Source organism: Apus apus, chromosome 21, assembly GCF_020740795.1.
Source record: "Apus apus isolate bApuApu2 chromosome 21, bApuApu2.pri.cur, whole genome shotgun sequence".
Classification (NCBI taxonomy): Eukaryota; Metazoa; Chordata; class Aves; order Apodiformes; family Apodidae; genus Apus; species Apus apus.
In genome coordinates this window covers 4,716,034-4,741,882 of record NC_067302.1, presented here as the reverse complement: position 1 = coordinate 4,741,882, position 25,849 = coordinate 4,716,034, and the positions used below count along the sequence as shown (strand labels likewise).

At 40.6% G+C, this 25,849-nt stretch overlaps 1 protein-coding gene across 1 annotated transcript; it reads right to left on the bottom strand.

Annotated features, from left to right (window-relative positions):
• Nucleotides 1–25,022, bottom strand: MYOM3 (myomesin 3). Its single transcript, XM_051638040.1, has 36 exons — nt 24,916–25,022; nt 24,689–24,763; nt 23,838–23,997; nt 23,434–23,591; nt 22,258–22,353; nt 21,522–21,610; nt 18,591–18,635; nt 18,229–18,369; nt 17,709–17,870; nt 17,285–17,426; nt 16,992–17,191; nt 16,628–16,681; nt 16,177–16,304; nt 15,366–15,549; nt 14,341–14,515; nt 13,591–13,712; nt 12,734–12,921; nt 12,428–12,554; nt 11,782–11,960; nt 11,591–11,705; nt 11,163–11,319; nt 10,667–10,776; nt 10,135–10,179; nt 9,867–10,003; nt 8,114–8,258; nt 7,126–7,185; nt 6,348–6,415; nt 5,953–6,063; nt 4,952–5,039; nt 3,901–3,939; nt 3,228–3,333; nt 2,267–2,430; nt 1,619–1,655; nt 1,480–1,502; nt 1,334–1,389; nt 1–614 (listed from the first exon to the last, which is right to left on the bottom strand). The coding sequence occupies exons 1-36, from the start codon at nt 25,020–25,022 to the stop codon at nt 315–317; spliced, it is 4,293 nt and encodes a 1,430-aa protein (XP_051494000.1). The 3' UTR covers nt 1–314.
• Between the last annotated feature and the right edge of the window lie 827 nt (nt 25,023–25,849).

Below are 25,849 nucleotides of genomic sequence, written 5' to 3'. Positions count from 1 at the left end.
TCTCACCAATAGTAGAAGTTTAATCATACACACACACACAAGCATTTGTTTGCTACAAGATAATCAGTAACACGTAGTGATTTAATACAAAACCACTCTACTCACAGCCTGGTTCTCATATGTCAGTCCTCTGTAAGATGAACCTGCTTGTGTACACGTGCACACACACACATGAGAATTGTTTTCTAACAACTACCAAAATAAAAATACTAAAATATTACTAAAATAAAAATAGATACATGAGCCTGAATTACAGGCCAGAGACACTAAAAGGCTTAAATTAACTTAAATTCAATGAGACACAATTGTCTAATTCATTTAGGCTTTTTCATTTTAATTCCACCTGGGACTTCCTCTTCCTCTGTTCCTAATGGTATCTCTCCATGCTTATAGACACTGATAGTGACCTGCCCTGTTTCAGAACCATACTTGTTCTTGACAAAGATGCTGTATTTTCCTGTGTCTTCATTGCAGACTTTCTCTATGGTAATTGTCACCACTGTCCCCTTCACATCCATTTTGTACCGATCTTTAAAGACAATAACTTTCTCATTTTTGAACCAAGTGATTTCTGGGTAAGGTTCTCCAGATACACAGCAAGTTAAACAGAGGGTCTGTTGTAAAACAGAAAGCAGAAATAGATTATGAAGATAAAAATGAGCAAGGAAATTCAGTTGATGAGAAATTAAGAAAAAGAAAAGTAAATTCTCTTAGAGTTTCAATAGGTAAGGCTCCAGAATGCTCTACTCCTTTTCCTGCTCTCCTCCAGTATAATCAGGATTAACCTGATTGAATTCACTGGGCCTGACTCATATTTGTGCTACTGTCTTTTTATAGCTTTCTTGCACTGTAAAGTGACACTTCAACGGGCAGATGGCGAATGCGCAATTACTTTACAGGATGTTCATGCTGCCCGTGTACCACAGTGAAAGAGAATGTGACTCAGAAGTGTAAGCAGCAAGTTGATATGATAGGAAAATTAGGTCCAGCAATTAAAGACCTTGTTCTAATCCTATAAAATGGCAAGACAACAGGAATGATCAGGCTGTGAAACAGATCTAGGAAACAGTAACATCCAAAACCTGCAGGGAAGGTTAGTGCCATAAGGAGCTCGTGTCTGTGCAGAAGCACATGCATGTCTGGCAGCACCATCAGCAGTATAGGGGCTGATACAAGTACTGTGGAGGGGACCACTTCTCAGCTCTGGCAATTGCAGCAGCTCAGAAAAGCTACTGGGAACATGCAGGAGGGGAAACCAAGTAATTTTCTCCCCATCAGTTATTCTTCTATATCTGTGCAAGGGCCAATTGTACGAACAGTTACTCAATATTACCTTGTCCTCCATGATGGTGGCAACATCTGGCAGACCTTGAACAACCCTGGCACGACCTGGGAATGAACAAATATGAGCTTTTAGTTTGACCTGCCAGCAAAACACTGGGCTTTGTTTCACAGAGGGAAGGAAATTAATGTACTTACACTTTTCTGCTATTGCTCTCTCCCTGAAAGTGTGAGAGAGAAAATTATAGTGTTTTTATTTATTAGGTGTTGTATTCTCAAGACAGGATATAACAGTCAAAATAGATTTAGGTGTGACAATATTTAGGCAGGAACTTACTTCAGCCTTCTGTGCTCAGCCAGGGCATCTTCAAAGGCTGCAAGGAATTAAAAGGTTTTAGGGAAATTTGCCATTTATATAATTTGACTTAGTAGATTTACCATAATGCATCAATGTTGGAATCACAGTTATTTGTGCACATATATGTATATAATTATGATCTAGACAGTATCTGTATCTGCCCTAAGGAAATTTGAATCTATTTATATACTGCTGAAGTGAGTGGGATCTAGTTCTCCCTTTCCAAAGAGATGTTCAGGGGAGGAAAAAAACCCCTAACTTTGAACAGCTGGGAAAAGTCTTTGTAAAACTGAAGCCACATTCTCTTTTCTAAGATGCCAACTGTAAGCCCTGTCTCAGGACCTGCTGCTCTCACACTCACTCTTTCCCCAGGAGGACCTTGCACTAAGGCAGTAAGGCTCCCTAAGGCTTCAGTCCTTTCTGCTGCACACTTCTCTCCCCGTGTTTCCTCTGATTTCTGTGAGCATTTCACTGTCCTTCTTAGTCCATTTCATAGTGTGCTGTCATGGAAATGCAGCTCCAGCTCAAATAAAGGGGAGAAGAATCACTGCCCATGATTTGAAGGAATCTTGGAAAGCAGCTGAGGTCTGGCTCATTCCCATGAGGATATAGTTTGACTCAGCTTACCTTGTCCAGACAAGTCAGTTGACAGTTTGTGTGTCTTGTTCCCATCAAATAACTCCAGGGTGTATTTTCCCTTATCTGCATCTGTTGGGTTCAGTATGTGAAGCCAGATCTGATCCATTGTGCTCCCAGCTTTCAGTCTGTCACGGCTTTCCAGTTGTTTCTCTCTAAGTAAACAAATGATATAATTTCAACAGTATTTGGTAGAGCTGTATAAATGAGAGCACTAACTTTTTTTAGACCTCTACTGGTTCGAATAAGAGAGTGGGAGTCAGGACCTCCCTGTTAATTTTATGGAGAGTTATGTACTCAGTCACTTGAAAATCTCATGAGGCATCCAGCTGTGCTTTTAGGCAGTTTGCCAAAGCTCTGCAAAAGACCTCTTAGTTCTTAGGATATTAAATAGGATTTAGATGTTGAATATTTGTAAGTGTTCAGCCCTTAAAAGTTATTAAAACTTGCCCTCTTTATATATCTGTGTAGGTGGTATCTAATAAAACACCATTTCTCTCTATATAAAGACATTAAATTAGCTAGTGTTTGGAATTTTATAATATTTGGGAATATTTTCCAGAGTTTTCAGAGTAGGTGAATTGAATGGTTTAGAGATGTACAAAGTAGTAGAAATAAGAATTTGAAAAAAACAACTTATTTTCCTGGCTGTAACCAAAATGGCTATAACTGAGCAGTATCATAAATGCATCATTCTTGTTCTAGTATAGATGATCAATTGTAAATGTTTCTGCAGTGTTAAGATAAAAATAACATGATTGCTTATTTTGGAATTTTGGAATATTTGGAATGTTTCAGGATGTGGGGTGAATTGTGTTTTTCAGCCCTTACTCAGACAAATTACCATTTCCTTAAAAAGCCACAGGCTCAGGCCCAACATGTTTAGTTTTGGTGATAAAAGTTATAATCAACAGTACTCCAGAAGCCTTGCAAATATCTTCTGGGGACTTACTTGTGATACCAGGCTGTCTTCATGTAGTCTGTGTAGTACTTCACTTCTGTGTAGATTTTGATGCCTTCTTCAGTAGGCTGAATTTTCAGAGGTGTAGCAGAAAGAGCTAATAGTATAATTGAAAGACTGAAATTGAGGAGGACATTCAAGAATGCACAGTCTTACATGTTACACAAACAAAATCCCTACCAACTTATTAATATTTTTCTCTGGAGAACATGGCTAGCTGGAAGTAGGATGATATTTAACCACTTGAAGACCCTGGATCTTTTAACAGCTGGTAGAATAATGTAGAATAATGTCAGCATCTCTTCTAGAGGCTTGGGACTTGTCCTGGTTTGGGCCAGCATAAAGCCCATTTTCCTTCTACACATCTCAGAGATAGAAAAAGTACAACTTGCCCAAATTCACATGCTGAGTGATGTGGCAAGGAGCAGGCTGCTGGCATGTAAAGGTCACAGAATTCATTTATAAGTGCAGAGGGGTTTATGTCCCTGGGTTTATTTACTGGCCATTCTCCTTGACAGTTTGAAAGTGCTTCTGTCACTAGAGGAATAATAAATGTGCATGATCCAAAGCTAGGGACAGCTTCTGAGCAGTTTGCTCTGATTGTGACACCCCACTTTTCTCCCCTTCCATTATTACTGTGTCACCTGGTGAGAAAATGGCATACCACTGATCCAACACAGCTCCTTGAGAAGGTCTTCAAAGGCTGCAAAGACAGAAAGATTTAAGTGTCTATAAATAGAATATTTAGCAAATCCCATCTAATCTACCATCTCAATTTCATTTTAGAGTGTATTTCACCTAGTAGTTATTAATTGTCTTTTTCTACTGCAGAGCTTACTCCAAATGGAGTTTTTGCCACTGACTCATTTATTTTTAGATGCTGGGCATTTCTTACTAAATTTAGATGCTTCTGTCTTCCTCAGCACTCAATGTGGGCAACAGACTGCCTCACAGAAAGCAGATTTATGTATCAGGTTTAAATGATGGATTCCGGATGTCAGGGTAGGATTTAATCTTGGGAAGCAGAATCTTCTGATTCATGCTGAGTTGAAGTGACTGCAGCATTACTGAGCTTTCAACTGTGATGCTTGGCAGAATTTATAATATGGTGATGGTTTGATAAATTACTATATATGTAAATGACATTAGACTGTCAGAACTGCATATTGGAAGTGCACTAAAAAGTGAAGCAGGAATTTGCAGTAACACGTAATTGTTTTTCCACTTTAACAACTACTCTGTCATTTTCATTCAGCCCAGAAGTTTTTTCACTGGTGGGCAATGCAGAGCAGAACTGGAAGTTTGTTCTCCTCATGCTTCAGAGAACTGGCTGAACTTCCAGGATTGAAAAGTTGTCTGTGGATTATCAAATGAAGTACAGTCTGGACAGATCCAAGCAAAAGCTCTGAGATCAGAAACAAAGGAGACTTTAATTCTGTTCATCTGGCTCTGTGTGACTCTTGCAGAATAAGACACTTTCACATAGTACTTGTGATTAAAAAAAAAAAAAATTAAAAATATATAAATATAAAAAAATATAAAAATATATATAAATATGCTATAGTAGATCTGGGAACTCTGACCAATAACTTTTAATGCAGGTTTTAATCCATACTAAAGCATGGTGGACAGTTATGAAATTAGTTTTAAATTCCAAAATGAATCCCAGGCAGGGGTGTGAATGTGTATTATTGCCTGATACAAGGTCCTCTCACCTCCTTTTGTGAGATCAAGTTGGGTGTAGTCCTCTCCTCGGTCATCTGAAACCAGTGCTTTGTATTGGCCCTCATCTGCTTTGGTTAACTAGCAAATACACAGGTTATATTTATTTTAAACCAAACCAAACCCAAACCAAACACACACACCCAACAGCAAATTCCCATATAACTGAAATAGGGCAGGATTTGGCAAAGGGGGAATAGCTGAGATTTTCTTCTTCCCTCCCAATGAATTTGGCTGGATGGATCAGAAAGGAAGGCAAGAAAGGCAATTTTCCCCAGAACCTCCTTTGAAAGGTCAGAAGGGCTCTGGTTCATTATGAACTGCTCCATAAATTTCCCTTGTTTCTTGCCAATGCTCTTGACTTCCAGCCTGCAGTGTTCTGCTGGTCCTCAGATTTTCTGAGCAGAGATTCCTGTTCACATACATTTATTTACTTCTTTTCTAGAGGTGATTTGGCTGTTTGAAATGAAGACGAAAAATCAAACACAAACAAGATTCCAATCAGCCTCACAGAGTTTGCACTAAAACTCTAACTGCACCATCAATCTCTGAGGCAGATTTAGGATTACAAGGGTCATTATACCAGCTTGTCTGGCCTTCTCTATAGGTCAAGCCACAAAATTTCATTCATTTACTTCTGTAATAAGCTCAGGAACTTTTTTTTTTGTTGGTTGGTTGGTTACTAAAGTTTATCTCTAGAAGAGACAGCCAGTCCTGATCAGGCAGCCTGAAAAGCCCACACTTTTCTTTTTAGATACTCAGGACGTGTTAAGCTTTGAACAGCCACTCACTGTCAAAACATCCTATTTCTTATTCAGATCTATCTGGCCAGGATGTTAAATAATTTCTTCTTCTGTGCTTTTTTCAGTGTTTGTTCAATTCCTTTCATTTAGTGGGCACTACCCCAAGCACACATTAAATAAGACCGATCCATATTTTTTGTGTGCATGTGCATGTGATCACCAAAGCTGCTGAGTTGCTTTATGTTTTTCACCTTTTTAATAAGAAGGGTTCCCATCCCAGTCTGTGGATCAAACGCACCACCTGCTAGGCCTTTCTTGCTGAAGAACCACTGGAAGATGGTGTCCTTTCTCAGGTTTGTTGCCTGTTTGAAGTCAATAGTTAGAAGTCAGAGTCCCAAATGCATTTTATGTCTGAATGCCTTGATGGCCTTCTAATATGAAACATCACTTGCATTAGAGGACTGCTGAAGAATCTTAGAAACTTCCTTCTTTACTAACATTTCTGTCCAAGTTACACTATCTCTTAACTTTCATTGGTCTGCAAAGTTAGATAAGCACTTGTTCATACCCTTCCCATAAAATTCACATTAAAATGTAATACTGAAGGCATTCAGACTGTGCAGTTGCATCACATCTCTGTAGGTACCTTGCACGTAAGGAGCACTTCACAGTTCTCCGTAACTTTCCATTTCAAATCCTCTATAAAATGCGGACCTGTAAAAGAAAATGTCTTTTCGCAGTGCATTTCCGCAGCTTTCGAGTGTTAACTACAGAAATGTCTCCATCTCGTGGTGAATCCCGGCAACTCACTGCCGAGTTTTGCATGCAATAAACCCCATCATTTGGAGCATTTAATGATTGCTGGGTTTGTAATGTCCTTGGGTTACGTATCTTTGTTGAGGACTCCGATCTCAAAATGTCATTAATGATGCTGCCTAACCGGGCCTTTATGAGTCTACTTTGCATCAAGACAGTGTAGGAGTTGTATTTTCACTCTGAAACTGTTTTATAAACATCCTTATCATTAGTATAATGGGGGATAATAATGGAGTGCATGTTCTTTTTTAACAGAGAATCCTGTTTTCTATGATGAAAGTGGGTGGCTCTTAATTACATGATATGTATTCAGATTGGACAGTTTTCAGAATTCAAAAATGTTCAGTGTTACAGCACTGAAGCAGCAGATCTGTACTGAGGATTGTGGCTAGCATGGCTAAAACGATTTACATGCATTATTTTCATTTTTAAGAGCAGGGCAGAGTATCTTAAAATAAGGAATCTTATCCTAGTGTATTAATCAATTTTAAAAATACACTTTAAAAAGATGATAAAGTATTTAGAGCACTCAGTGAAACAGCTTTGCTCAGTCGTTGCCATCCTGATGGCAAAGTCCTGGCAAGTCATTAACCTTCAGCTTTTCTTACCTTGCTGCTTCTTCCATTTTCTCCTTTTTGCATCAGCCTCCTCTTCAACTTTGGCAAAACCTGTGAGAACAGCAACGGTCAAAGTCAACAACCCCCCACTGTTTTTCAGGTGTGTTGACTTATGTCTACTTCCTTCCCTGTCAGTAAAGAAAAATGGGCACTTTTAGAGCACAATTCATAGAACTTATTTTATATGCTGAACTTAGCATGTGCTAAATCACTCTGTAAAATTGCCTTTTTCTCTCCACTGCTGGACTCTCCTTTCTGGTTGTAAAGAGAATCAAGGAGACTTGACATCTTATAGACACTTTCCATTCAAAAAGTTTGGCAGCTTTGTAAGGTCACTTGACAGCAAAACATTTAGAAGAACTGGAGACAGAGAGAGACACTTTATGGGAAAGAATTTGAATGAGAATCTTGTTACTTTCTATTTTGAATTAATTCAGAAAGGCTCTCTGTACTAGCATATACAAGGACCCTCTGCGCTTCATGTTCAGCTTGCTTTGTTGCTTGGACTTGTCCTTGAGTGCAGTTGACACTGGTTTCATTATTGCTTTCAGTTTAGTGCAATTAACCACATGTTAAATACACTGAATTTTCAATCTGACCTTGTCCTGAGATAAATGAGTACATGTAGTAACATGTCACACAGCTCACTGCCAAGACACAGGCAGTTGGCCATAGCAAGATAATATGTGAAACTTTTGAAAAAAGTAACTGAGCATTCCACTGGATATTTTGCTTTAGCAGACCATTTTTACCCTCAAGGACCCTATTTATAAGAACAAAAGCTTCAATTTATGTTAAAGAGAAATTCAGATTATTTATTACATGATTTCTGGACTTTAAATGTGTGCTAACATAAATATTAATTCTCCCCACTCCCAGTGTGCCATTTTAACTCTCGGAAATACTTTGAGGCCTTAAGTGCCTAGAAAACTTTCCACTGAGCATGGCAGTCTATATTTGATCCTGAATTTCCACTTACATTCATCCACAAGAACTAGGGTGAATTGATTTTTAGCTTTTCCATCTTGCAGCTGGGCTGTGTACGTCCCTTTATCATCATGACAGAAATCCTGGATTATCAGTTCTACGAGACCTTTTTCTTTGACAAAGTTTATTTTATGTGTCTGTTTAAAACAAAGAAAATATGAGAAACTAAACACTTTTTCCACAGCTGAACTGTGCCAAGGTCAGATCCTGGCACAGCATCTTCTACAACACTCAGACTTTGCAGTCCTCTTATATATGTATCCTTATATACTTCTCTCATCTTACAGGAGTGATGAAGCCAATGCACTTTGATATTCCATATTTGGGATTCATCTATTATTTGTTTATGTGTGTAGCTACAGTAGAATTGTTTACAGCAGAACTTTTCCCTGGGAGAAAGTTCCTGTTAAAACCACATCACACAATGCATTCCTTTCTTATTGGACACTACAGACTTCAGGTTACCAGAATCTGTATGATTTTTGGTATAATAGAAGTATTGAATTGAATTGCACATCTGTGGCATGTAATTGCACATTTGGGCAAGGATGAGCAATACTGCCACCCTCCTCACATCATGCAAGCACTGCTGAACCTTTTATACATACACCCCGAAACCTGCCAGATACTTCAACATAAACATCGTCATTAAGCCTCACTGCCTTGTTTTTCTAAGCAAATATTATAATTACAAAGAGCTTGGCAAACACTTTGCAACCCTGCATAACCATGTCAGTTCTCCACTGCAGTTCTTAGAATAGATAAAACTTCCAATAAATTTGCTACACTTGCTTTAAAAAAAATCCAACATTGCAATAACAGCTCTGAATTCTTTGACCTAGTCGTAGCCCTTTGTTATAGCTGTGTTTTTTTTTTATCTTGGCATTGCTACACTGCATTTCACTGACAGGCAAATGATTTATACTGTTCTTCATTCTCAACTGTTCTCCCCTCTGGTCCTGTCATTCCAAATGCTTTTTAAATGTTATAATATTAACTTGATATAGGAAGACAAGGAAGAAGCTAGAACATTTTTTAAAATGAATCAGAAGGTTGGAGTACACTGTAACACATGATGCAGTGTTATTTCCAGTGCCTCAGACTGAGAAATAAAACACTTTCATCTGTTCTTAGAATTAATGAGATTTATCTGCATTCAGCTCAAAGAGACAGGGTGGAAAGCTTGCAGCTTTGCATAGTAAAGCAGAAAAAAATACCCTGTCTCCTTGTAAGAGCTGGTATTTCTTTAGCATCCACTGAAATGAGCTGTATTTGCTCATCCAAGACTGCTCATCCAGCTCTGTCCTGCACAGGTGCCTTGGTAGTATCAGGTGAATCACACATGGCTGAGGTTTGTTGGCAGAAAATTCCCTTGTAAAAGGGAAGTCTGTGCTGCAGGAAGATGGTCAGTGGCAGCCTCTTGGGAGGGGGGATAACAGGAGAGCTGGGTGAGGAGGGGACATCCTCTGAGTGTTACCCCGCGGGCTGTGCTGGCTGCAACACTCGGGCAGTGTCTGGAACTAACAGCCCCAGCACTGCAGCTTCCCTTGATGCCAGGGCTGGGCAGCCTGACAATCAGACTAGTGGCTTTCTGCTCATACACAGTGGAAACCCAAGCCCTAGAGTCTTCCTAAAACATGCATCAAAATACCTGATGGGAATTTACAAAACTGGGAAGGTAACAGTTTGCTCTGTCTCCCTGTTCAGCAGGGGGAAAGCAGGTCAGAATTCAAACCAACCCATACCGGAGTACTTGTGAGCTCCTTGTCATTGAAGATTAACTGCAGCTTTGCATCTGGTGACAGCTTTTCAACTTCCAACCACAGCCGCACTTCTCCTTTCTCCAGAACATCAATGTTCCATCCGGATATCAGCTTGATCACTAGAAAACAAAGAGAACCAGTGAGGGGAATTCAAGGGCAAACCACCACCTTTGGCTCAGCCCGGGTTGTGCCAGGGCTCCCTTTTCAGGGTCTGTTCCTATGGCAATGGCTTCGTGCTGGATCAACTTACACGGGTTCCTGATTTCATGGCTACGTTTCAGTAACTTGTCCAGATCTGAAATGCAAAGAATGGCAGGTTATTTAGTTTAGGACAGCTAGCACAAAAATAACTCATTGTCTTAATTTAATTTAATTTGTTAATGAGCTTCATTTATGTCAAGAGGAAGATGATTAATTACAAATAATTTGATAGTGGGGAGGGCTAGAAAAGCTTGAGAAGATAACTCTTAGTATGTCTGAATAAAATGTTGGATGTATACATTCAAGAAATACGTTAAAGAAGTTTTAAATCACTGTGATCATGTAGTTGTGTGTGAAACCTGAACTGTAATGGAAAAATGACCTTCCAGGAGCTTGGAATCTTTTCTTAGGGGCTGTAAAAGAAACTGCCCTTGAGCCTTCAAGGAATGGGAAACATTTTTCTGATGATGCCAATATCATTATCACTTACTATTCCTCTATGAGAAACGTTCCTCTAAACATCTAATTTTAGAACATTCTAGCACACTAAATTTTTGTTCTTGTCAATTATTAGTTTTTACCTTCTTTTGTTAAAGTGCAGCTGGCAGAGATATCATCATCTACATCTGTGACCTCCACGGAATATATACCCAGATCCTTTTCTGATGGGTCTTTCAGTATAAGCTTAGATCTTAGAAATAAAAATAATAACAATAAAAAATGTATTATCCACAAAACTTATGCCTTCTGTAACAGAATGAAATACATTTGATATACCCACAACATCAAATATAGCATTCACTGTAATTTATACGTGACACTGAGGAGCAAGGCAAAACCACTAGAAATATGATGGCCAGAGCTTCCCTTTAGTGGCCTGAAGATTGCACCAGATGCCCCATTTAATGAGCACCAGAGATGAGAATCAAGTACAGAGATTTGCCCAAGCTCAATTGTGTATTTTAGATGAATATTGGAAGGAGAGGGCAATATTTAGCTTCACATTTTCTCAGTGTTTACTGTGTTCTTTATCTGACAGTCCACAGTCAATTTTCTCAGTGTGCAGTAAGGACTCACTTATTGCCTTTCTCTTCAGTCTGAACTCTGTCAGCATCTGGTGGTCCTTCATAATCCTTTGACCAGATGAATTCAGAGGAGTCATTCTTTTCAGGAGCTTCAAAAGACATATAAATGAAACCCTCTTCATCAACTCCAAGTTCAATTTCATTTGTGCCTGTATGAGAAAAGAAAACAACCAGAACATTCCTTACCAAAACAGATCATGGTTACCTTCTGGATACCTAACTCAAAAAAAAAAAAAGTAAAACAAAAAAAGGTGTACAGTTAAGAGTAAATTAATTTGGGTAGTTTTGTTTGCTGATCTTTATTCTGACTGAGGTTCTTTCTTTTTATGAAACATGTGGCTGATGTTTCATAAAGGATTTTTTTACTGGAATCATCATAGTATTTATAGGCTCACACAATCTCATCACTTGGTTTCATACCAGGTTTGGTTTTAGCCACCACAGGATCTGAGGGGAGTGAAGGGGGCCCCATTCCAGCCTTGTTCAGTGCTTTTACTCGGAAAATATAACAGTTCCCTGGCTCCAGATCTGAAACCTGCAAGAAACAATGGCAGGAATTAATGTAAGACTAAATGAGAAGCAACACCTGGATACTAAGTACCTATACAGACCTTCATATGGGTGGTGGCTATGGCTTGCTTGGTTATTTGTTTCCATTCCTCTGACCCTTCTTCACACAAGTCGACATGATACCCTGTGATGGGACCTGCTCCGCTGTACAGTGGTGCTTCCCAGTGGAGCCTCAGGGATGAGTCTCTTACTTCAGTGCACTTCACATCATAAGGAGGGCCTGTCCAAAGAAGGGTGGGCTGTCAAACAGGAACACTAGAAATGTAACAGGGCGCACTTTGAGATCAAAAAGCAGAGAGTTTTAAGATAATCAATACTTGGTCCATAGGAGATGCTTTCTGTGCTGATTAACTGTAGAGGTAGGTTCTAGAAAAAAGCATGTATCAGCTGGTTTAATGTTACTTGCTTTGGTGTAATATACAAAGATGATAAAATATTAGATCAAAATTCTTCATCCTCTGGAAACAGTTTAAAAAACACCTGAGTGGTGCATCTGTGTAATGCAGGAATGAAGTAATAGCCTGCATCTGAACACTTCCCAAGAAGTGTTGGTGTGCTTTTCTGTCCTGGAGCCACCCTTACATGGATCTATAGTTTTCAGAAGTTCCTCAGATTCACAGAAGAGTGAGGAGGTAACTGCTATACCTGGTGATATTTTTCTGTCTGTTGTTTTTGCATAAGAGATACCTGGTTCTGGCATTGTCCATTCCTCACATCTGAACAAGTCGCTGGGTTCAGAGATTTCCCCGACACCAGCCAAGTTCACTGCACAGGCACGGAATTCATACAGGTGACCTTCCTCGAGGCTGATGACCTTTGAGTTCAGAAGTGCAAATAGATTATTAGTACAGTCCTGTATGGTCGTAGTCTGGTGAGGGCTGTAGTCTTGTCTACTTCCTAGGCTAGAGGAAGCAGAGGAAAACCAGCTCAACCCATGCTAGAGCTACGGTTCCCACCCTTCTTTAAGGACAGAATTAGATCTGAAATGAATACCGTGTAAACTCGCTGAGGAATTGGCTGAATATTGACTTCACGCCAATCTAGCTCAGATGCATCGTGCTGATCTAGGAAGTAACCCAGAATCCTTGTTCCTCCCTTGCGCTTCGGGGGTTTCCAGCCGATGGTCATGTTAGTCTTCCCACAGAGGAGGAGAACAAACCCGTGTGGAGCTGATGGACAAGCTGTGCAGTGAAGGGAGAGAGAAAACACACTCGTGTTCAATGCAGGCTTGGGATCTCGGGGTCAGGAAAAGAGATGCAGGTATGGGATGGACGGGGCTGAGGAAGTCTCTGTGTGCTCATACCAGAAGTGATTCTATTTGTGTTATGGCCCCCTAATACCACTTTTGCAGTGTAAAAATATTTGAAAATTAACAGATTCTGATTTGTAAATCCCAGCAAAAGTCACAGATGTGTCTCAGGATGTCTCTTGCTTGTTGCTTTATGGTTTGTCTGATAGAAAAGGTGGAAGCAGTGGTTTGATAAAATGGAGAAGATGGAGGTTTAGATACTGGCTAATGTGTTTGGAAGGATTTTTTAATTGCCCTGAAGAAATTCACAATGCTGATTTCAAGATACTAGCATAATCGAGCACTTAAAATGGTCACTTGCAGCAGTGGATACTGCAAATGTAACACACTGCTCAGGCAAAATGCAAATTAAAACTGTCCACCCTTGACAAGTACAACTGATGACAGAAGCTGAAGGGTACAAGAAAATCAGTTCCCTCTCGCTTTGCTTTGCTTATCTGCTCAACATTATGACCACTACATGTAATAATTATAGCTATCCATGACAGATACATTTTTGAGGGATTTAATTTGTGTATGTGTGTGGATGTCTGTTACTTACCAATAGCTGGCCTTACAACAATGGGATCTGTTTCTGGTGAGCTTTCACTTAGTCCTGCTTCATTCACAGATTTCACACAAAAGACATATTCTTTTCCAGGCTGCAGCCCAGGAACAGTAAATCTAGGAGTGGAAATGAATATGTTTGTATTTGGCTGTTTAAAGTACAGGTAAACAGCCTTTTGAACAGGCTGCAATGTGTTTTAATAAGGCATTGTTACTTATAAAATCATTATGTGCCATTACAAATTAAAGAGCACTGTGTCACATGAAATGGTTACCAATAAATCAGAGAGTAAGTATAGATCAGAGAGGTATCACACTGCTGGCTGGCATTCTTGGGAGAATAAATAGAATTTTTTAATGGACTTTTTCTGCTTCTCATGTGGCCTCCACAGCTGGAGAGGTTTACTGTATCCTGTGTGTGAGTGACACCAACTTATTCTACTGGAAAGCAAGCAAAAAGATGGAATGTGGTTCTACGGGTGCCACAAGGTCTGTCTGCTTTCAGCAGATCAAAAGGCAGTGAAGACACACTCAGACTCTGCTGTCAGTCTGGCTCTGTATGTACAAGTGAGACTTTGAGCAATACTCCCTTCTAAAAGAGGATGTGGTCCTTGTTTGCGTGCAACCCAGGTGTGTGCAGAGAGGGAAGTTCTTTCTTTTATCTGAAATATGACTCCAGCCACAAACAGAAGAATCCAGGCTGGTCCCCTCTCTTCCCTCAGTGGAGTACAAGAGCTGAACTCACTCATTGCATGTCACGGGCTTGTTATTGACAGTTTGCCATTCTTCTGTCCCCGTCTCCCGACAGTATATGTAGTAGCCAAGTGGCTCCAAACCATCCTTTAACTTGTCCCACTGCAGAACAACAGATGTCTTGGTGTCTCTGAAAGCTAAAACCTGAGATGGTGGAGGTAGAGTAGCTAAAAAACAAACCAACAAACCACACACAGAGAAAAATAAAAAGGATTTTAGGATTTATAAATTAAAAAAATGTATAAGTGAGTTTGGTTTATTCACCTTTTCCAGAGCACAGTTTTCAAATTAGAGCACAATACATTGTTCCAGTCTACAGCCTACACCGTTATGGTTGGGTTTGCCATCTCTTGTATTCCTCTCCCTTACAAACCATTGATTCCTGCAGAGTAACACCTGCTTAACCTTCTCCAGAGTGGAGGAGAAGCAAGACTCCTGTAGAAACTCTCATGTGACTTCACTCTGACAAGGAACCTGCTTCACTCTTGAGAAAAAAGGGCATTATGAACACTAGTACAGCTTTAAAATGGGAGAATGTAATCTCTTTGCATAATGGAAACATGGGCATGAGTCTTTCCATCTTTTACTGTTGTCAGCTCAGTTTGGGAAGAAAACCAACCAGATCAGCCCTGCAAAGGCTGCTGCTCTGTCTGAGGCCCCAGGAACAGGTTTCTTCAGCAGCCATATCATTCCTTCCAACACTGGTTTGTGTAACCTCCCTCTTACACAGAGCTGGGAGCATACTTGGATTAAGCACAGGCTTCAACTGTTCCTTATTTTATTAACTGTAATTCCTCCATCAGGGCTTGGTTAGATTTACACTGCACTGACCAACTGCAAAGTAATTGAACAAGGATTTAAGGCTTTAAGAGATTTCCTGATATCAAAGCAACTGCTGTGTAATCATAAACCGTGATGTTTAAAGGGAAAGGGAAGGCAGAGGAACCCACACGTTACTTTCCTAGTACATCTCCTTGTCCAGATCATCAGTGTAGAGTATATTAATGAAATAATTACCCAGTTTTGCTCCAGCAGTGACAGGCTCACTGGGCAGGGATGGCTCACTGATCCCATACTTGTTCACAGATCGCACACGGAAACGGTACGATTTTCCTTTAGCAAGATCAAAGAGTGCAAATCTTGGGGAATTAACTGGCATATCCAGATTAACCATTTGCCAGGAGTTGCTGCCTTCAATCGACTGTAAAGAAAAAGGTGATGATTTACAACTCATGTTGGAACTCAAGCTTAAACTCCCCCCGTGCAATAACAAAGCTGATCTTTACAGGAAAGTAGTTAAAAAAATAATAAACAAGGAATCAAACAAAAACCAAAACCAAAAATGTAAATGATGTATTTCTTGGTGATATGCCCAAACTTTTCTTCCTTGGCAACAGAGGGCCCCTTTGCAGCAGAAATGGCACAGTGGTGTGCAAGGAGAAAGTAGGAAAGGAAACTGATAGTAGATACTAATGAATTAGAAAAAATTATTAGTTTGGAACAGAAAAGCGAACTATTATGCAGTTCTTCCCAGCTTTTTCACACTTAAAGGCCGATAGGGCAGGAACAATCTTCCTGTTAAAACTCTGCTACTTTTCTGTGGTGTAAAGCTCACTTTTTTTTCTTTGTTAATCATTACTACTTGAGTTGGTGTGAAGAGTCAGGTAATTACTCCAGTAATCTGTGTAGAAGGAGAGAGGCTGAGCAAGGCATCTTTGAGGCTGCAGTTTTCCAGATATCAACAAGTGACGAACCTTGCCTGTGCTACAGACCATCTGAGAAATGAATTATTATGTTCTGCAGCTTCTAGGTGATATTATTTTCTTACCTTTTCCACATAATAATGCAGGGGTTCTTTGCCTCTTGGATCTGGTTCATCCCAGGCCAAAGACACATAATCTTCTCTGACTTCACTTGCATGAACATTGGTGGGTGGCAAGGGAATTCTAATATGTCCTATGGGAAGGCAGAATAGGCTATGCTTTAGTTACCACGTGGCAGGAAAAAAGTTCTTTTACAATGGATGACATTTTCCTACTATAAAGTAAGATTCTTCAATATTAAGGAGGAGACTTAAACCTTTTGGGGTAGTAGAGGCAAACCAAGATTATTGTAACAGGTTTAGGATAGTTTCTGGTCCTTGTGCAGCTTACAACCGTGTTTCACCATGTATTTTCCTAAGTGTGTTTTCCCCAGAGCCGTGTTAGTACAGATCCCAGACATTGTTGTAGAACAATAATTTCTCTCTGAGAGGGTGGCTCAGTAAAATGTGAACTTACCTTCCAGGTCATCCTTGAAAACTTCTATTGTCCTGCCTTCGTCATATGGAATAACTGTAATGTCAAACAGGGCAGTGTTAGCACCAAGAGATGTCTGGGGCTTGCCAAAACAGAGCTCATGACTATGTAAATTTGTTAGATGCATAATTATACACATTTCATTACACACAATTAAATGTCCTAGCTGGTAGTTTGATATTTTCTATTCAGAATAACACCTAGGTGGGTTCTGCAAAGGCACAGTGTGGCAGTAAGTAGCAGTGGTATTTGTGAGAATGGGAAGGATCTGGACAAATTGCATTCAGTTCTGCCTGCAGCCTCACATTGTACTTAAGCAGCAAATGCTCCTGTTTTAAGTACAAACCTGTTACTCTTTTGTCCTTGCTGGGGTCATAAGTTGTCACTGGATCACTGGGTTTTGAAGGATGACTGATTCCCTCTTTATTGACAGCCTTCACTCGGAACTGGTATGTCTGTCCTTCAGCAAGGCCCAGCACAGGGTATCTGCAGGTTTTCACAGGCTTGTCATTGCATCGGACCCAGTCCTCTGACCCAGCAACACACCTGAAAGAAAACACAGCCCAGGGAGTTCCTGTGTGGCTTTCCCACATCATCATAATGAGCTTTTTTTTGCCCGTAGTTGATTAACATACAGACCTTTCAATATAGTATCCCAGGATTGGACTTGCTCCATTGTCACTGGGTGCTACCCAGGAAAGAATCAAGCAGTCTTTATTTACATCATGGCATTTCACATTGAGGGGACATCCAGGTGCACCAGCTGTTTCTGCTGCAGCATCTGTAGAAACACCAGTGATGGTGGTTAGGTGTTTCTCTTCTCTGTGCCAAAATTTTCATTCAATAGCTTAATTTTGAGTGTCTAAGGGCCTACATTCCTGTAATGCAAGTAATGATTTCTAATACCTAAATCACTATTGAGAATAACATTTGGACTTTTTGATTATTGTCTCCATGCACAAAATTGGGAGACATTTTCTTGTGAATGAGGTTGGGAATTCCTTTATGTCAAGGTATCAGGAAAAGAACTTTTGTTCTAAGTAGGATACAATCCTGCTCGTACCTCTCACAAACACATAAGTGGTCTGCTCTTTATATCCACCCAGTGAGGGGACACGGATAGTGTAGAATCCCTCATCTTCTTTGTAGGCACATGACACGGTCAGAGAAGCCTCCTGGTCTTGATACTTCAGTTGCCGACATTCAGAGTTCTGCAGCAACTCACCTGGGAAGCATGAGAAGGGGTAAAGGAACTCCAGCTGAACTGCTTGAGTCAGGAGTTGCATATTTCCAAATGCAAAAAAACCCCATGGACCAAGACGAGGGATCTGTAAGACACTCCTGATATTGTTATTATAGTTAAAGTCATGGCCCCTGATCCTACTTTATTGCTATACCTCTCTGTTCCCTTAGTACACAAACATACAAATTAAATAATAACATCTGTAGCTTGAGAAAAGCTGAGAGCAGCTCAGAAATCCTCAAATTCTAATTCTCTTCCATGAACTCTGGATCACAGCTAGGAGTTCAAGTGGTATATTTGTGTCAGTTCATGGATGTAAACTTAGCTGTTGCATACAAACCATCTCTGAACCAGGTAATGTCTCGTTGATGTTCAAGTAAATCAGAAGAGAAGTAACAGGAGAGGGTGAAAGGTTCCTTTTCTCTTGAAAATAAGGGTTTCAGTGGAAAAGCAAAATCTGCCTCTCTGGCCAGAAGGGATCCTGGGAAATAAGAGTAAAAGTCAGCATGAAGAAGAGACTTCCCAGAGCCTTCCTCCTTGTATTATTTTTATTATCATATATTCAGAGCGGTACCTGAGCAGTGGTACCTGTTTTCACATGTGATCATGCTAACAGGGAAAGCTATAGCTCAGAAAAAAATAATAAAACATCTTCAGGCTATAAAAATAAAATAAATAATAACAAAAAAATAATTTACTCACTTCTGTATATTTCTGAATCAAATCCTGACTCTTTTCCATAATACTCTATAAGACAAGAAGAAAATGCATTTAGTAACTTTCATGCCAGTGTTTATCTTCCCCTCAAAAACATACAATGATGCTCAGCAAACTGTGTTCTCCCCTCAAACCAGCTCTTAATGTGAGCACTGGAGTATTATTATGTGGTAAAACATCAATTAATTTGACAGCTGCTGAGCTTCCCAAAGAACTGAGGATGTGTCTGTGCAGGACACTGTTCATACGATTGTACTAGTGTAAGTGATCCTGCTGGAAATGCTCCCGAGCACACGGTTACTCTTCGCTAAGGGGGGTTTTATTTCAGTTTGGCTTCTGCCTTTTGAAGCTGCAGTAGGAAAGTTATGCTGAATTAAAGCAAGTATCCAGGGAGCTACAACTTTGGTCCTGTGCGTGTACCAATATGGGACTGTCCAAATCAGAAGTGTGACAATCTAGGATCACCCATAACTGAACTGTTTCAGTTATGTCCCTGTTTGGAGACAGAGCATGACAGCAACTGATTGCCACATACAGCATGGAAAAGGAAAGAAAAAAGTGTTGGAGTCTTAAACATTACTGAAAGTGGAATTTGGCCAAATCCCTGGAATTAAACAGCAGTCCTAGACGAAGATATGGGATTCTTGAAGACTACCAGTGACTGGGACTTCAGGCTTTATCCAAATGAAAGGAAATCTGTCCTGAGATGCTGAGGTAGTTCCTGGATGAGGGAAGTGTGTCTCCTACCAGATCACTTGTTTCAACAGCCATGGGTTCTTTGGAGGTATCACAGGTCACTGGCCTATTTCATCTGCTCTAGTCTGGGAGAGGTACTGGCATCCCAGCACAAAAGAAAATTATTTGGAGCTGAAATACAAGAGCTGGTGCACTGAACACAGGATGAAATTGAGATACTTCAGCTGAAGAGGAAAGAAATAGAAAGCACAAGAGACAAAGCCCATCCCAGCTCATCCCAGGTCCTGTGAGACCCTCAGTGATGTCTTTAGGGAAACTGAACTTCTGCTGTAGGAACCACAGACCCCAGAGACCCTCCCCTGGCATCAAGGGCATTCCAGACAGCATGGGGCCAGGAGGAGAGATGCCACCAGCTTGCCTGGGGGATGAGGAATGTTTCCAGTAGTAGCTGGATTAAGGCCTTGGTGTTGTCTCTATTTTCAGAATGTTAAATGCAAACAGCAAAAGGAAGAATCATGTTACTGGGATGGCATTAGACAGGGTCAAGGAAGAAGGAACAGTGTGGGCTTCTCACGCACAATCACAAGGAACAATGTTTGCAAGCTGTTGGTATGCTGGTCAGGCCTGATGAAGGACAGTTTCACCAGGCACTTAGAGGTGAAGAGAGCAGTCAGTCTCATCCAAGGTCTTCTGTGATAGACCACAGCCCTTTTTCTATCATCACATCTGCTCTGATCCTGAAGATTCTGATGGGACTTGGGAGGAGTATGTGATTATTGCCATGGAATATTTTTTTCAGACAGCTGCTTCTGCTTCATGGCAAAGGCCCAGCTCCTGAGTTCTGGACATACTATAGGAACCTTTATAGAAGAGAAGCATTGCACACTTGGTAACTTTTTCTGTATTTCTGCATTGGGGTTAGAGGAATTTAGGAATCTGGGAAGGCTTGCAAATTAAGGTTTTCTGGGCTATTATACATGTCCCTTTAGAACTGGTAAATGTGGGCTGCATATTTCCAGATATGCTTATTTTTAATACCATTTAATTAAAGGATCTGACAGTTATCATAAATAATACACTTCTATTCTGGAGTCACATTCTTCTGTAAGAATATGTACCCCCAAATGGTACTGAGATGTGATCAAAACATGGCATGCAAAGAATAAGGATGATAATAACATAACCCATGACAGAGCCAATGATATATAAAAGCACCAGCAATAAATACACTATCTAAACCAAATAAGACCCCTTCTGTCTGAAAAAAATAGTTGAAGCTGGTTTTGCAATTCAGTCAGTCAAAGAAACCCATCTCTTCATAACCAGTAAGATGTCCAAAGCAAACCTGTTCCCTTCCTATCCCTCTGTTACCATGTGAATTACTCCCTGGACTCTGGTAACTCCTGATGAAGTGATGAGTTGCCTACAGTTCTGTAGGTCTATTCTGTTCAGGCTTTTTATGACAAATTTGTTATTTTATATGTATGTGTGTATATATATGAAATTTGAACAGCTAAACTATGATCCTATGAGACTGAATCTTCCTTAAAGCTTGATATAATTTCCTTTTTTTAAGCACTGGTAGTTTAGTTCCTTCACCATCTGTCTGGATTTGGCTTGTGGAGAATGTGTATCTACAGAGGCTATGCCAGTTATTTTAAGAACACCACAGATAAAAGAAAAAAATCTTTTATTTGCTCTTGGTAGTTACTGATTTGAGAGAGAACGATGGTGTTCTATGTCATATTGCACTGAGAGATCCCTTTGTAAACCACGGTGCTTGCTCACCAATTTCTTGCTCATCTTCAGAAATGCAGCAGACTCATTCTAAGCCTGTTACGTATGTAATTGTGTGGCTGTTTCATATCAGTCCAGAAGAAATAAGTACCTACATTTAGTACAATTTTAGCAGTGGAAAGACAGCTGTGTCCAGATGGAATCTGAAAGATTTTGCCTGAGTCCAGAAGTGGCTGAGGAAGAGAAGCCATTATATCAGCCATATTCACCTTAGTGGTAGCTCAGGAATATTTTAGCCAGTTATGCTTTCTCCTCACTAATAACTCAGATAAATTCTCCTCTCTTGTTAACAGAGCGATCACTCCTTTCTTTGTTTTCTGAGGGTGCTTGTATGTTCCTATGATGCAATGTATAGCATTGAAAAGATTTTGAAGAATCTAAAGAATTAGAAAATTTTAAACTAAAGGAATATTTTCTACTTACTCCTGACAAGCAGTGTAGCATATGAATAAGCCTCTCCATATTGATTCTTAACTTCAACACTATACTCAGCAGAATCTTCCATGGAGCATCTGGAAAAAAAAAAAGCATTTCCCCTCTATTTTAGCTTTCAATTGTTGTTCATTCTTTGTGTGACAAATTCAAAGGGGTTCCCCTTTAATCCCACAAGTTAGATATTTCTTTTTCATCAAGAAGCTGCTTTTTCTTTCAATTAAAAGGATTTCTTATACTTAGTCAATTCTTTTTCTTGATACTCAGAAGCAAAACATTTCAAGCAATGAACAGCCAAAGACCTGTGGAATACTTAGTTCCACTGAAGATCTATGCATGCTATCTTTATCACATGTATAATTCAGAGAGCTGGTCTAATGTAATTCTGATATTGATCCACCCTAAATCACATTGCTAAGTCTGTTTGGGAAGTGTTCTTAATGTGCATGGCCTCACACTGAATGAGAAAATTCTGGCTGTGCATAAAAAGAAGAGCAAAAAGAAATATGGCTCCAAATTATTTTTAAAAGACTTTAAACCTGATGAATTACAGTTGAGATTGATTCTTAGTGGCAAAGGTTTAGCTCAGACACAGCACACAAAGGTCAAGCAGGGTCAGATACCAGCCGAGTGATATTTTTTGTTCAGCATACACAAACTGGGAGTTTCAGGAGAGCAGGTCATATCCAACTGAAAAAAACAACTCAGACAAGAGCACAGACATTACCTGCTGATGTGCAGGGTCAGCATCCCAAACTGGTTTTTTATCCTGTATTTCCCTGCTGGGGCTTGGCGAGGATCAATACGGACTCCATTTTTATACCTGGTTGAACACAAAGGAAACATGTTGCTTGGGAGGGGATGGAGAAATCAACTGGTAAAACTAACACTTTATTTTAAAATTAACTATGTCAAACACGACAGAGGCACAACAGAAAAGAGGAGTAGGCACAATTTTCTCTTTTACAGATCTCCCACATCAATCCATACCAGCCTTGCAGCTGACCTAGATCCCCTGCTCTAGTCCTGTGTGTGTTCCTTCCCCAGGGCTGTCTCCAGGCAGCTTCCCAGTGGCTTGTTGCTTCCTCCTCAGTTTATGCTCCTTGTTGTGCAGGTTGTGTGAGGGAGTGTGAGCAGATGTCACTCGCTTCTTTCTGTTCCCTGGGAATCTGTGGGAGGCTTATATTCTCTTTGCTCTTTGAGTAATTCAAAGAGGTTGTTCTGGAAGGGCACAGGACATGAGGAGCTCTGACAGTTGTGAAGTTAGCTGCCTACGAAGTCATTAGTAATCCAAATGTTTGCATGTTTCAAACCTGCCATGGGAGGAATGGTCACTCACTCTCACAAGCTGATGAAGCACACTTTGCAAATTGTTTTTTTGAGGTGATCTTTCATTTATTTCTGTCCCTCTGTTATTAACAGTACACAGTGCAGTCAGGCCTGGCATGTAGCACTTCCTCTCCTGTGGTTTGGTAAATATGCAAAGCTGAGCAAATGAAAGAGCTGGTTTGTATCTTATAAATTGTAGAAGTGATAGCAGTTTAATGCTAAAACTTGCATGGTATCCAAGGTAGCCAAGACTTGATGGGGTGTATGTGTGTGCATTAAATCCCAGGTTTGCCTGCAGGATGGAGTGTAGCACTAAGGGAAGCAGGGAAAGCTGCATGAATGTCAGTCCTGCCCTGCAGGACTCTCCGCTGCCTCCAGGGCCCACTGAACACTTCATGTCTTCACTGGTCCTAATAGTGGAACTAGAGAATTCAAAGTGTTCTCTGTGCTTTCTGAAGTTCTCCCTTCCTCCTCTCTAGCAGGACACAGATGTTCCTCCCCTGGTTGCCTCCTGAAGCACACCTAGACCATTAGCCACATGGGCAGTGTGAGCCATTGCTGCTGACTGACGTACCAAGTGACCTGAGGTGGTGGGGAAGCCAGGACTGTACATGCCAGTGTCACTTCCATCCTCTCCCAGACTGCATGTGCTCGGAGGGGGATCCAGAACATAGGTGGTCGCCCTGAACACAGCTCAATGTATTCCTTCTCCACGCGTGACTTCTCTACAGCCTGTGACAAGGACACACTAAATAAAGCAATAGAAAGGGATTATGTTCTAATTACACCCATTCTTCTACAAAAGGGACGTGTGATAACGCTTCAGTGGCAGCAGTATGAGGCCTTGTCCTTATTTCTAATGGTTTTGAGGTTGTCCTAACACCTGATTAGCTTTAGTATCCCTTCAGAATGCTAGTCAGTCTTGGCAATGTTAATCCTGTTGGCATTTCTGCTGCCAGTAGAGATGTCTGATCTGACCTTCCTCCGAAGGGCCTTCCTGTCAGCTCTGACACGCAGCAGTCTGCAGTCCCGAATAACCCTCTCTTCCAGCTCCTCCATGTCATTCCCAAACAGAATTCTCTTTTGCCCCCTCTGTTCTAGCTCTAGGATGGCAGCTTCTCTTCTTAGCTTGTAATCCCTGGAACACAGGATGATAAGAGCCAACAGAATTTAGGAGAATGCTTTCTCTTTTGGTCTTTTTGTTGTTGTTGTTTTGTAGAACATATTTTTAGCTAAATCAGGACAAGCGTTAAGGACAGAAACATCAGCTTGCATGCAGTGTGGGTGTGAATGCCAGACAATTATGCCTTCTAGGAACCAGCAGTAGTTTCAGGAGAGATACTGCTTTAATGGCACAAGAAGGGGACCCACTATTTGACAGCTTTTAATCTCAGGCAGGGAACTGGGAGAAGGATTAAAGAAAGGTGGGATATTGCTAACTATTTAGGATGTTCAGCCATCACAGAAGGATGGACAGCAGGATCATTGCCAGGATTTTCTGGGGAAGGGAAGGAGTTCCACCTGTTAACATTATTAATCTGACTGTGTTTTCCATTTATTCCTATGAAATCTGGTTTCTCTTAAGCCCTTGCTTGTGAGCAAGGAAATATTAGGAAATATTTCTCATTGTCACAGGTACCAGGGGGATGTAATTTTATTTCCTGCATTTTAGTTGAGGTCTGGCATTTTTCATTTTAAAGAAGGAACCCCTTGATTGAACCTGTTCCTTTTGCGTCCAACAAAATGAGTTGGAACCTGTGACTCCTACACACAAAGGCTGTAGGTTTCACACAGGTGTTGTATTCGAGTTATGATGATTTCTGACTTACTGTGTTATTTCAGAGGTCAAGGCAAGGGCAGCTGCTATTGATAACTCTGAAGGGCTGAAAGTCTCTTCTTCCTCACTTCCAGAGGCAGACACATGTAAAAGAATTCAGACAAGATTCCATAATTTCATAAACTCAAAATTCAACAAATCTGTGAACGCTCAGTGCTGAGTGTAGAAAGTCCTGCCTGGACCTGGCTTACTCAGCCTGTCCCTAACTCTGTGCCTTACCTGGTTTTGAACTTTTTCTTTCTAGTCATGGAGGTCATTTGCAGGCTGTGTTGCCTCTCCTCCCTTTGCTCCTCCTCTCTGTGGTGGAAAAGGCTTCGAGTTCCCATGCTGGGAAGTCAAAAATGAACTTTCTTGCTGGAATAGAGTAAAACATAAAGTGGCTTTCAAATGAGACATCTTAACAGAATCTCTTTGAATTATAATTAAATCTTTGCTTTGACATTCCAGGGCTACAAATCAAAGTTCATATAATACTATACTACCTGTGTATTCAGACTATGAAAGGGGTTTGTTTTGTGATCCTTCTGTGAAAAATGGAATCCCGTGAAGAAATTAGTAATTCTGTAAAGGCAGCTGAAGCTGTAACAGAACAGTAGGTAGGCAGCATTTTGTGGGTAGATTTGTTTTCCTACTACGGATCTTACGCTCTAAATCTGGTGGATATTCTTCCAGGGAGTTCCATTAGATCAGACCCCCAATATAGCATGCAGACAGATGAGGAGAAGCATGAAAAGGGAGATCAGAGGGACATGGAAGATAGGGACAAACTATGGTGTGGAACATCAGATAGTGAGATACGGAGGAAAAGTTTAGAAAATAAGCTGAGTTTTGTTCTGGAAAATATGCATTTCAGGGTAGATGTGATGCCAAATAGCCTGTGACCTGCCACCCAGGTTGTGACTGCACCATGTTCTGACCCTGCCTGGGTGTGCCAGGGGCTAGATAAGGCAGTGCTGCTGAACCAAGCACACAGGCTGCTGTGCAGAAACCACTTGATGTCTGTGGTAGATGGAAAATCCAAGTGGATTTTCTGAAAGTAAGCAGTTCCAGTTGCTGTTGCCAAACTCAGCCTGTATTCCCAGCTGCGTTATCTGGGCTTCTGAGAAGAACAGAGTTCAGCACTGTAAGGGGATAATGCTTTATTGAGTCCTTT

Coding starts and splice junctions, on each gene's coding strand:
- MYOM3 (XM_051638040.1), bottom strand. CDS start 25,022: ATGGGAACTCGAAGCCTTTTCCACCACAGAGAGGAGGAGCAAAGGGAG. Junction 16,682..16,991: donor CAAGGACAAAAGAGTAACAG/GTTTGTACTTAA, acceptor TTGACATTACAG/TTATTCCATATGACGAAGGC. Junction 3,940..4,951: donor ACTTGATCTCACAAAAGGAG/GTGAGAGGACCT, acceptor CTGTCTTTGCAG/CCTTTGAAGACCTTCTCAAG.